The sequence below is a fragment of the Lichenostomus cassidix genome, chromosome 2, assembly GCF_008360975.1.
Source record: "Lichenostomus cassidix isolate B80296 chromosome 2, HeHo_3.0, whole genome shotgun sequence".
Classification (NCBI taxonomy): Eukaryota; Metazoa; Chordata; class Aves; order Passeriformes; family Meliphagidae; genus Lichenostomus; species Lichenostomus cassidix.
In genome coordinates, this window is record NC_139482.1 from 40,877,737 (window position 1) to 40,890,726 (window position 12,990).

A 12,990-nucleotide genomic window follows, 5' to 3' on the forward strand; every position below is an offset into this window, starting at 1 on the left:
CAGAGCACCAGTACATGCCCAAAAGCAAGCATGATTTATTTGCAGGGCCTCTTCCCACACAGCCTCTTAGGCAGGTTCTGCAGGACCCACAGCAATCTCATATTGTCCTTTCACAGTGGTTCCACAACCACTGTTCCTCCTGCTCTAACACCAGTGCCCTTGAGGAGCAAACAAGTAACTCAACTCCACCCCAAGAAAACAAAGAAAACAAGAAAAATACTACAGCCATTTGTGATCTCACAAAAAATTACCGTTGTACCCCAAGATGAAAAAAACCAACTCATCTTCTGGCAGATATGTATGCTAATTATGCTACTGGAAGGTTTTATCATATCCTCTTTATTAATTATGTAAGGTTGTCTTTTTATTTGGGAGCCAGGCACAGACTACAAGCAATTTTGAGGCTACTTAAGAGTGCAATAAAATATAGTTTATAAAAAAATTGATTTATTGTTCATTATCTTCACTACAAATTCTCAAGAATACTCTATGGCTTTACCTTTTCTGTTACATCATCCGCTTTCTGGACAACTTCTTCCATTATAATCTTACAGGCCTGTTCCACAAACTTCTCTCCTGCTTTTGAGTCCATTATTGGACCATTTAGCATGACCCCATCCACCAAAACAGCATTCTTCTTCTGGAACATCTCCTGCTTGCAAACACCAGCTGTAAGAGAAATAACTCATCATTAGAGCAAGCACTAGATAACTAAATAATAAACTAAAAAAGAAAATCTTTCACTGCTGAAGATTTAGTCAACTTAAGGAAAAACATGGACTTTTTACATGTAGAAAAATACTAGATTTTGGTGGAAGAACCTTTACAGACAAAAAAATGAGGCATTACTTCAAGTAATACACTGTTATTTTGTAGGCAATAATAGCCTGCTTATATTGTATCTACTGCTTTCTGGAACACACAAAAGCATGCAAGGGACCTTCCAAATACAGAGGAAAATACAGTTCTGGCTTAGAACATGTTACAGCTAGAAATGTTATAACTAGAAATACAGTGAGAGATAATGGGAACTTTTCTTAGCTGAAAAAGTTTCCCACCACAAGGCATCCCTCTGCTCCCCCATTTTCATGAAATCATTTTCAGCTCTGTTTCCTGTACCTTTATTCTTCTCTGTCCCACAAGTCAGTCCTCTTTCTCTGACTCTTCTGCATTCTTTGCAGAGTGCTTCACTGACCCATGAAAACAAAACCTTTCAATATCACATACCTGCACTTCTTTCTGCCCTTATCCTATTAAGTGTCCTCAGTCACTAATTACAATAATCTGCTAGGCAGATTATCTTGTTTATTCCTTTCTCCAGTGATGATCTCTTTCCCCTCCCTCCCTCCCTCACCTTTACCCAGGAGACATACTCTCCTGATGTGTTCCATGAACACATTTGTACTTCTTCCTTTACATTTTCTCTGAGACAACATCCAAGATGCCTGTAAGACACTGGCCAATAGTGACAACTACGTATCTCTTTCATGTATTGATTTCATATGGCAAGATCAGGACTCTGGTTTTCATCAACGTGAGGATGAAGACGAAATTGAGACAATTGGAGATATCAAGGGAACAGACATTTGAAACAGTATCGCCCTGAAAGGAGAAGCTGTAACTACCACAGCCAAATTATCTGGGTTACAGGCACTATCTGCTAACTGATCTTGCTTTAGAATAGCTAAGATCTATAAAGCCAGGGAGCACTGCCATGATGGGTCATCTCCATCTACAGTGAGGATGGTGGAAGACTGGGCTGTGTGGACACAATTCTATGCCCAAAACAACTTTATCTTACTGCTTTAGTCTTTGCTCCACTTACAGAGTAGAGAAGACATGTGGCTCTTTCACAGGCCTAAACAAACAACTGGATATCCAGAAGACTACCAGGCACTGTACTCCAACAGACTCGTCATGCTTATCATAATTACAGCTCCTGATGTACAGGAGGATACAGAAGAACAACAATGCTGCTTAGAAATATGCATCACTTCAAAGTCCATTGATTGAAAGAAACCCTGCTGATCCCACAAGCTTTCATTTTCCAATGACTCAGAGAAGCTACTCAGTTCACTTTGACTTATCAGGAGAGATATGACAAACATTATAAAATTCGAACATTAAATGAAACCTCAAATTTCCCATAATGCTGCCAACAAAAAATGTGAAATTCCACCCCCCTCCTCCATGCATTTCTGAAATTACTTCTATTTTTAATCCAAATGGAAAATATACTATATTTTGCTGAACAGAGTAGCCTTCAGCACATTGTTATAGGAGAGGAATAAATGTTCTTATGGGACAGATGGAGAACAAGCAGGCAAACAGTATTAAATCTTCAACAGGCAAAGTGGGAAAATCACAGACATCAAAAATGTCAATTCTCATCATGCTTTGCAGCACACCACAACAGAGGCACTGTAAAGAAACTGCAGCTTTGTAAAAAGTCTTAGATGTTTGTCTCTGGAAACACAAGCTACCAGGTCAACTTTACAAGACTTAAAACCCTGCGTATTACCAGGAATTGGAAGCATCAGGGCTCTAGGCAGAGAGAACAGGGACTAATTTTGTATTGAGATTTAGTTATTTGATGCATAAATAGCTGCTTCAAGTACTGTTCAGAGTTTGACATAAACACAAAAAAGAATTTCAACCTTAACCTGGAGATTCTATGATCTCTATGTATGCCAAACGTGTTTTGTTTCTATGAAAAAGAGAAAAGAGGACAACATCTGAAAAAAAAACTATATGGGAGGTAAATATCTATTGCAGAGCACAGATGTTGATACTTCCTTTGGTTCCAAGAAGAATAAAAGGTGGAGCAAGATAACTCACTAACTCTTTAACTCCTTTTTTTTGTTTGTTTGGAGTATTTTTGTTGTTGTTGGTTGGTTGATTGGTTTGGGGTTTTTTGTTCTCCTTAACTCTCAGGTGTCTGCTAGAACCAGAGTTGTGGAAAACGTTTCTTTTGGTAACTCCCTTAGCCCTATTCCTGTCACTTTTGCACAGAGGTAAGATACTAGTATTTCCATGGCTTTACAATGATCTTTTTCCAGGAGTTCTGAAAAAGCAGATTTTTACATTACTTTTTCTACCAGGTCTTTAGGGAACTGAGTCATAGGTCTAACAGCTTTCTATTTGAAGCAGGTCTGTTCACATCTGCACAGAGTTTTTCAGTCTCCCTAGGATGCTTTGTGGATCCTGAGGAAGAAGATACATTCTGGAAAACGGGTTATGGTCTACCCCTAATCCCCACATCTGTTTTGGAGGTTGGGCACAGTCATTGAAAGAAAGGCAAAGCAGAGAGGTTAGAAGGAAGGGGTGGAAGAGAGCCTTCATTTAAATGGCATTTTACCTGTGTAAAGCTCCAGCAAAGAGTTTGTAATTTTGCCTACATTTTATTTCATGGAGTAATCCTCTTTGCCATTATTTACAACCTCCTCAATATTTTTTAGTTAGCGCTTATAATTTCAATGTGAATTTTTTCCAAATTCAGCCTTGGAATATTCCATAAGACCATTGCTTGAAATTAGTAGCAGAAACAATTATTTCACAATCAGGTGTTAAAGCAAGCTCCAAACACACATGGTTTTCCAAGGTAGTCTTCAGGTTTTAGAAACCACTACTGCATACATACACTACTCCCATCCCTCATGATCTTTCTGCAAATATCATGATACTTCTACTTATAATTGTCTGACTTCTGGAGTTCTTATGAGATGACCAAACTCTTCTTTATCAAAAAATAAATGTTTTTCCTCTTGGTTACAGTAAAATCCTAAAAAGTAGAGGATAAACATCTGAAATTCCATAACATTTTTCTTTTTATCAAATTTTTTTAAATGAGCCAATGACCAGTTTATTATGCTTTAGATAGGGGAACCTCCAGAAAGATTTCATGTTCACTTTTTATGTCACAGTAGACAAGTTAGACAGCATGCCTTAACACATTCCCAGAGCTCAGCTCTCATCCAAGCTAAGAAACACTCACTATGCTGATGGTACTTGTCTCTTAAAAAGAAATAAAATCATTCATCAAATGCTCATGACATTATTTTCCAGGAATTTTGGGCCTTTTATACATCTGTCTCAAATGTGCCTGATTGCACTAAAGGAATATCACTTTCTTTGAAGTGGGAAAGCCCATTTCATAGAAACAGCATCTTGTCACATATACCTCTTTTGTTTTCAAATATGGTAGGGAAACAATTTGAGATGTGGCTGTAATAAATATGTTCTTTCCTCTTTGAGAACACAGAAACAGACTCTGAAGCAGACTCAGAAAACAGACTTCCAGAAAATACATCAAATACAACTTCAGCCAAATGGCTCTGGGCTTGAAACAGAACTAAAAATTTAGCAAATGGAAGTGCTTTAACACAGAGATTAAGAATTACTGACTGTTTAAGATATCATTCTGCAAAAGAGAAGACTCAAGATATCATTCTGTAAAAGAGAAGACTCAATCCTGCTCTCATTGAAGGCAATTGGGCATTCAGCCACTGGTTTCAACAGCAGGAAAATAAAGCTCATAATTCTCATATTTCATCCTGAAAGAAGTATTCTATTACACAAGCCTAAGGATTTCCAACCAGCATTTCATTTTTATGATCAATGTTATTTTCCCAGCAGCAAACATAAATTAATTGGAGTTAGAATAATGTACAGAAAAAAAATAAACATTTTTCAGATGTTTCTATATCTTTATCTAAGTACTACCATAAATTTTAAAAGATTCATCTGTGTTTCCATATTTAACTGCTAAATCCTTGAACTACAGAAAGAAACTGAAGCATTATACTTGGCCCATTCTAACAATATTTGGGAGAGTAGCATGAAATGACCAGAAAGATTTACTGCTCACAAGGCAAATGAGGAAACAGAAGGAGGTTGTTGTGAAAGAGTGGCTTGTGCTTGAATTCCAGGGCCAAATCCTGTTCAGTTTATACTGTATTAGCACCGCTGACTATTCGAGGGAATGCAAAAAGCTGGCTTTGAGCAAAGGCCTATTTCTGCTTTGGAACAAATGCAGTAGTAATTGCCAGCATTAATCAGAAAAAAAAATTAAATTCTCATTCTGTACAATCTAGTCATGGGTCTTCTTATGGAAGATGTCAGTATTTTCTTTCAGTGTGTCCAGCAAAAGAAAACAAGTGCCTGCAGTGTCAAGACTCCACACCACCATGTTTAATGGATTACTGTGGTGCCATATCATGTATCAAAGCATTAAAACACATGCTTGTCCCACACTATGCAGGTATTTGAGTCCCTTGGCATAAATAATCTTTAAAGACATTTCTGTTTCTTTAATCACTGCTTTCTGTACGTATGAATAAAGTAAATCCACTCCAGTCTTAAGGCAAAAATACATTGTTTCCCCATAAACTGATTACCTAGGCCTGTTGCCAAGTAAAGGAGATGCAGTTTTCTTAAAATCCAATATATAAAATGACTTCTTGTACTGGAAAAGCTATCCATATGAAAAAAGTAGTCATGGGTATGGTAGGGCTTATGCAATTCCCCCTATATTACATATCCTGGTTTTGCAGATTTATAGACCAGGCCTGTGGATAGAGAACAAGTTGGGTGCTTCCCCTCAGAAGGTCTGCAACAGCCACCCCCACACAGGAATCCTCTGACTGTGAAAAGGCAAATGTGACCTTTAGAGAGCAGGACCCAAGGAAAACAAAAGTGCTTGTGTCTGGGCTCCAAAACCCCTGAATAGACTCATTGAGCACACTGCAAGCACTGAACAGCAGCAGCACAACAAACAGGTCCTATTCTCCATCCCACACCTGACTTTGCCATTCCTAAGGGAAAGGTTGGGAGAATTAAATGGGGACAGGAGACCCAGCAATGAATCTTACAGGGAATGCAAGGTCCACACTAGGACAGAGGTCCTGCTTTCAGAGATATTTCCAGAGTTCTGAGGGGGCACCCTTTTTTATTGAATGCTCACAACATGTTGTCATGTTGTGCAACTCCAGGCTGATTTACTTTAAAAAAGAAAAAAAAAAAAAAGAAAAAAAAAAAAAAAAAAAAAGGGGGGAAAAAAAAAAAAAAAAAAAAAAAAAAAAAAAAGACATTTTCTATGCAGCCAAACCTCAGGAATTAATGTTAATTTTTCATAACAACTCTGCAATGCCCTAACAAAGTAACTGCACGAATGATTTGTGCTGTAACATTTCCAATTAGGAAGAAAGGCTGCGGAGAATTGGAATTCACCTTGATGCAAAACTGAGAAACAGCAAATGCCAACTATGAAATGGAAATCCCAACTTCCTGACCCCAATGCGAGTCTTTCAGCCCACATGTTCTAATTTTTAACACCTGCTAACCATGTAGGAAGTACATGAGACACCAAATTCTTTTTATTCTAATTAAAAATTGTGCATTGATGATGAACATCGAATGAATGTTCCTTTTTCTGTGGGAAAGTGACTGAATCTGCAACATCCAAGTCAATCAAAGGCTCTGTGCATGGGATGGCAAAGTTAACTTCAGGAGGCAGAGTTCAGACAGAAATTATGAATATAGGTGAATACAGATGAATACAGATGAATACAGAATCCCTGCCATTTTTCTTGTTCCCAATGAAAAAAAAAAAAAGATTAAATGAAAACACAAATAGGTGGCTTTTTTTCCAAATGGAAGTTCTGCAACTTTTTTTAAAAGGTTTCCTGACAGCCTGCAATTTCATGCCAGAACTATATTTTTAATCATAATATAAAATCAATTTTTAGCTCCAGTTTTTCAAAAACCAACTAAGCAGGCAGTAATTTACTAAAACTGAATTTTTGGGACACAATGAAAGTTAAAATGCAGAAATAGATGAAAAGTCTAAATTTCATTTTAGGAAGTTTTCCTTCTACATTCAAGTTACAGTCAAAACAAGTCTTTTCGTCTCACTTTTTCATATCATAAACATTTCCATATTTTCTGCTTCCTGCAGAGGATTTCCAATTGCTGTTCAGTAACTCATGTCTACAACATAACTCTGAGATACACCCTTATTTACTAACATGGGGAAGCTAGTGCATAGCAAATCAGGATGTAACTTTCCAGCCCACTAGGTTCTCTAAACTAGTTCCTACATAGATTAATAATTTATTAGGCTATCAGTTCAATGTAAAAGTAGCTTAAAGTATCTCAATGCACTTTCAAAATGCAGCAAGTTGCCTTGCCCAGGCTATTACAATGCCGCTGGTCACATCGGCAGACATCAGTCACACAGGCGAGGGACCCAGAGGGGCTCTGGATGAAGCATTTCAGGTTGTGCCTGCCTTGGGTTTGCTGCCTGATTTTGGGAAACCACTCCTGAGCTGCAAGAGGCCAGGTGCCAGCAGCAGACACTAGCAGTCCTTTCCTTGAGCATCAGTCAGGATGGCAGCTGATGGAAGGAGAGATGTGAGCATGCTGTGCACGCTAGGGCTCAGCAATAAAAATGAGTGATCCCAGCTGAGGGAGGACCAAACAGAGCCACCACACCACCTGCAGTCTGGCTGCACCCAGGTCTGCCATTTTTCCTCTAACAAAGGCAGAGGATGGACTACTTATTTTGTTTGGGGTTTGTTTTGACCATGCCAAAGCTTAAATCAGTCATTTGAGCTCAGCATTAGCACTGCAACCAAGTAACAGGTGCATGCAGCATTTGTCACTTGCTTTTGCCCCTTTAGGTGGTGCCAGAGCTTTTTAACATGATATATTGGCCCCAGAGAGGGCCCAATAATCCCTGAACAAAGGAGTAGGTCTGCTAGAGAAAAATGAGTTTAAGCAGTTCAATGAGACACTGCAAGCTGCCTTACAGTGTAACTAGCAGAGGGAGGCCAAGCCACTTTAAAAAAATCTTTCTTGTTGAAACCCTGACATTTGCCAGTGGATAAGATCATAAGGCTTTTCAGCATGCATGAGATGTGACAAAGGGCAGAGATATCCTTAGAACCACAAGCTCTTCCAAATTATCTAGATTCACCCAAATACTTTGCAGAGTCATTGCTACTTTGCTGACAAAAGAGCTCGGTCGCTAAGAGCCACCTTTCTCACCATATTCATGGCACTGAAAAACTTCCATTCCGGTGACTTTTACTTTAAAAGACAATTCTATTTGCTGGCACTTGACATGTTTTTCACTGAAAAAAAATAAAGATCAAGAAACAGTAACAAAGATACATACATACATTGGAATCAGGTGAAAGACCCCTTTCATTACCCTTAGACTAGGCCTGACAATTATTAGAAACAACCACTACTGACATGCCACAAAGCAAAAACCATTTGCCTTTTCAATTTATTATTACCTCATTGCACATCTATAAACCACAATGCTAAAATAAAATTACTTGTGTGCACAGATGGGAGAGCACAAAAATGAGGGAAATGGCCCAAATTTAGCCATGTCCTCCTTAGTGTCATTTGTCAATGCTTTACCAACAACTACCTCCTACAAACTCTGAAGTCTGTAACACAAGACAAAGTGTAACAGGCTGCAAGAAATTTAACTTCTGATTTTTGCAAAGCTTGAAGAGGTGGTTTTGTAAACATCTGGGATGAGCACAAAAAACTATCTCAAATTGGACCACAGAGTGGGGGGGAAGCCAGAAATACAAAGACATGTACTTCAATGTGTTCATTTTCTCTGTCTTGAATATGTAATAAATGCTTATGCAAATACAAACGATCTTTAAAGAAGCAGGCAGCTTAAAATAGCCAAGAGCAGGGAAATTAAGGCACATGAAATCTAAACTGTTTAATAGGCAATAATAGCTGAATCAGTATGCAACAAGATCTCTTAATGCATCGAAAAGTGACAATTCCTGGTTGTATAAGTGACAGTTTAAAAGATACTTTAATCAAGAAAGAAAAATTATTTATTGAACTTTTCAAATGTCAAATTAAGCTTCTTCACTAAATGTTCATTAACTGCCAAGAAAATTCTTATTAATTTTAAAGCACCACAAATGCACTCACACAGAATGGTTTTATTTGATGCAAGCTTCATTTCTTGCAAAATGACATCTCCTTTCCTCTGATGAAGTGATATCAACAAAGATCCTAGCACCTCTTTTATCAGATCAGATTTTAAGACACAGGAGAGATACTATCCCCCTACTCTGACCAAAATACTAACCTGAGTGTCACATTACCACTGCATTAAAGTCACCCTAACTTCCAGCGTGTTTTACCACGCTTCACATTACAGCTGTTTGAGATGGCAATGTGGCAACACCTTACACAAAGTGTTTGCCAACACACCTCCCCTGTCTGCTGGTGGCATAAAACCACCTAACTACCCAGACATACCAGATACACACCAAGCCACCAGCAATTCAGAAGTTAAAAAGCAGCATATTGCATAAATGCTGCCTGCTCCCTTCTTCTTGTGGTTGCCAGCTCTGACTGTGTTGATGAGCTAGCAACTTGCTTGAAACGCTGCTTAATACATTCCTTATGCCCCACAAGGAAACAGCCCACCCATCTTTTCTCCAAATACAGAATTTGCCAGGATTTCTCCATGCCAAATCAACCTTGGAAAACTACCCTGATGCCAAGTGACTGTAGTGAAGATCCCTTTCTGTAGCTAGGAATCGGAATTTACAAGTGGCCTGCTCTCATAAATTGGATTTTATTGTCTTTTGTGTTAGTGGAAGATTAGCCAAAAAAAAAAAAAATCCTCTTACTCATCCCTGCATAGTCATTAAGGCTCCCATTGTGGACAGTGGTGATGTCTGAGAGAAATTAGGCTCAACTAGCAATAAGCAAGATAAAATTCAAGTGCTCACTTTCAGATACATTGGGGGGATTTAAAAAAGAAAAGGGAAATAAAAAACCAAACAAGGAAAAGATCCCACAGTGGCACCCCTCAGAGTGCTCTCACTGTGCTCACCACAGCAGCTACTGCAAGTGTTAACTCTCTACACAGCCAAGTCTCCACTCCATGTCCATTTTGTCAGCTGCTCCAGCTGTGCAAAGCAAACACAATGCTAGTGCTGCAACAGGCAGGTGACTTCAGGCTCTCTCCCAAATGCTTTCCAGTAGAACTTTAAAAGCTAAGAGGAGATAAAATCAGTGCTGAGAGGCAAACTGCATGAATCAGCCCAGAAGGTCTGATTTTATCAATGGACTCACATTTGCTTACTAAAAAAAAAAAAAAAAGCAGGCAGCAAAGTTGTACCTCAAGAACCATAGAGCCAAATTTCTCCAATAACTTGAGTTTATAGAGAAGGCTACAATACAGCCTAACTTCATTCACCATCCCATTTAAGTGACGTTAATTCACCAAATAGACCCTGGCACAAAACACAGCAAATCACCAAAGAGAAAGGAAAGAGAGGACTGTGAGTGTAAATAAGTCCTCATGAGAGGAAAAGTACAGAGAAAGAGCAGATGCTACTCATGAATAAGGTAGAGGGATTGGAAAACCTGCAGCAGCAAGGGCAGAGATCACATTACCACCTGACACATTCTGTCTTACCAGCACAAACCAATTGTTTTGGAAGGAAATTAGGACTTTTGGTAGCATACAACAGGAGAAATTTGAACAAGAACACTAGTACCCAGCTAAACCACTAGGATCTCAGTCTTAGTGGCTGCTGGCAGCATACCCACATCAATGTTGTTTTGGCAGAGGATATAAATACAAGCTACATCTGAAGCAAACTACTTCTGGAGCTGCTGTCACTCATACAGTTCTGTTCCTGTTCTCACGTAGTGCAGCTGTCCTTACAGTACAGCCTTAAACTAGTATGGGCACCAGAACATGTTTACTGTATAGCAGAACTGTCATGTAACTTTACAATGCTCATTCAATTTACATCAAATAAAGAAAAAGGGATCCACTGTTTTTAAAATATTAAGGTTCTGGAGTTTTCTTTCAAATATATGATTTTGTTCAGAGATTTTTTCAACCAATATAGTGCTAATAAGTTGGATCACCCATGAAGGTAAGAGGAGGCTTCTCAACCTGGGAATAAAAGCTTTTTCACTGTTTCATCCATGTTTAGGGGAAAATATAAAAGAAACATATTAGGTCTCAAGCCATTTTTTACTGTTTTCATAAGAGATTCCCAATTTGAGATAAGTGAAGAAATTCTTATCAAGAGTATTGATCTTGTGGGAGAGGGAGAGAGCCATCTGCAAACACTTCTATTTTCTGACTTAGCAATCAGCTTCCATTCACAAGACTAAAGACTTCCTTTTCTCTTAACCTTGCAAATTTAGTCTCTGTGTTTTCTAAGCTCCTCCAGCAGTGTCATTATTGTATTGGCCATAGTTCATCCCTTTTCCCAACTTTCATAAATCTATGGTCAATTTTTACTTTTCATCAACAACACAAGGCTTTCCTCTTCATGTGGGTAAAGAACTTGATAACACATTTATAAAACAGGACTAACTTCTCCCTTAATGAGACCTTTTGTTCCAAAGTAAATCACAGTATTGCTGTATATCACTATATTATTCTGGTGCCTGATGAAAAAAAAATTGAATTGAAGGCACCTCTCTTTAAAGATCATTTATTTCAGCAGAAACTACTGTTAATACCGTTCTGCAATGGTTGTATGACAACTGTTGCAAAGGCTGCGCTATCCTGGCTGTGCTATGCTGCGCTGTAGCAACAGGAGGTTACAGGTGGATCCCCAGCAGGCAGCCCTGCACCTGGGCTGCGAACCGACCCTGCCGCCTTCCTCTGGCCCCGAGCTCCCTCTCCGGGATAGCCGTGCTGGGGGGCTGCTGGAGCCCCGCAGGAGGAGGAAGGGGTTCAAAGCCCCGAGGGGGCAGAGAGCGAGACGCTTCCCTCCTCCCAGCCTGTCCTGTCCCGAGCCCTCCGCCCGCAGCCCGGCCGCAGGGGGACAGAGGGGGCAAGGCGGCTGTGCCGCAGCGTTTACCCTCCATGTCGGCGTCGCGGTGGGACCGGAGGGGCCGGCAGGCTGCTCCCCGCTGTGCCCTGGCCGCTCCGCAGCCTCCGCGCCGCCGGGCGCTGCCGGGCGCTATAAATACCCTCGGCACGGCCGGCGCCCCTCCCGCGGGGCAGGGCGAGCGGCACCGCCGGGCACGGCTGCGGGAGCCTGCGGGCACCGCGGTGCTGTCCGGGCTGCCTTCACTGCCACCCCGGGGGTCGTGGCAGCCGCTGCTTGTGATAGCGGGTTTGTTACGGTGCCTCTAAAGCCCCCGGCTTTAAGGCAGGCAGGCAGGCAGAGCTCGGCTCGTCCAGCCCGCTGCCAGCAGCCCGGCCGGGCACCGCCGCCCGCCCAGGCCAATTTTAGCAGAAGATTCTGAGGTGGAAGGGAGCCGCAAGGATCATCAAGTCCCGCTCTTACCCCTGCACAGGACATCTCCACAGGCACACTATGTGCCCAGGAGTGTTGTCCAAATGCTTCTTGGAGTCTGTCAGGCTCAGTGCTGTGACCTCTTCCCTGTGGAGCCTGCTCCAGTGCCCAACCACCCTCTGGGTGAAGAACCTTTTCTAACATCCATCCTAACCCTCCCCTGACACAACTTCAGGCCATTTCCTGTCACTGGTCACCACACAGAGCAGTGCCTTCCCCTCTGCTTCCCCCTACTTGTGGACTGCAATGAGGTCTCCCCTCATTCCACTCTTCTCCAAGCTGAACAGATTCCGTTTTAAGGGCTCTGGATGAGTTGCGGCTGACATCCCTGTTCCAGCTCATTCCAGGACACCTGCCCCCGTTCAGCACAACACAGGCCTTCTTAATTCTCATCCCTGTATTTCTCCTAATTACTACCTCTTAAAATAAATTTCCTCCTAATTACTACCATCTAAAAGAAAAAGGCAAACAAGCTTTGGGTTTGAGTGCTGTTGACACAGGAAAGTCTGGAACTGTCCAAAAATTAACTACCAAGGCCCCCAAAGTTTTATGTCTTCTCTTAAAATTCAATCCCGCTTGGAGTTTGACAAAGATATTTGGAAGTAGTAAAATATTTGCATGTGAATTAAACATTTATTCATCTGTAGTATCCTAATTTTTCTTG

General features: G+C 40.7%; 1 protein-coding gene across 2 annotated transcripts in view; it reads right to left on the minus strand.

Moving 5' to 3' along the window:
- The window catches only part of GADL1 (GAD like acidic amino acid decarboxylase 1), an 81,229-nt gene extending 68,863 nt beyond the window's left edge, over window positions 1-12,366 (minus strand). Inside the window, exons 1-2 of one of the 2 annotated variants that reach the window (XM_085051173.1) lie at window positions 12,318-12,366; window positions 500-669 (exon numbers count right to left, since the gene is read on the minus strand). In XM_085051173.1, the coding sequence (XP_084907299.1) occupies window positions 500-649 (150 nt within the window). In that variant the 5' untranslated portion in view covers window positions 650-669; window positions 12,318-12,366. Of the gene's footprint in view, window positions 1-499; window positions 670-11,885; window positions 12,019-12,317 lie in introns of those variants that run through there. The other variant, XM_085051172.1, reaches the window with a different exon arrangement.
- Between the last annotated feature and the right edge of the window lie 624 nt (window positions 12,367-12,990).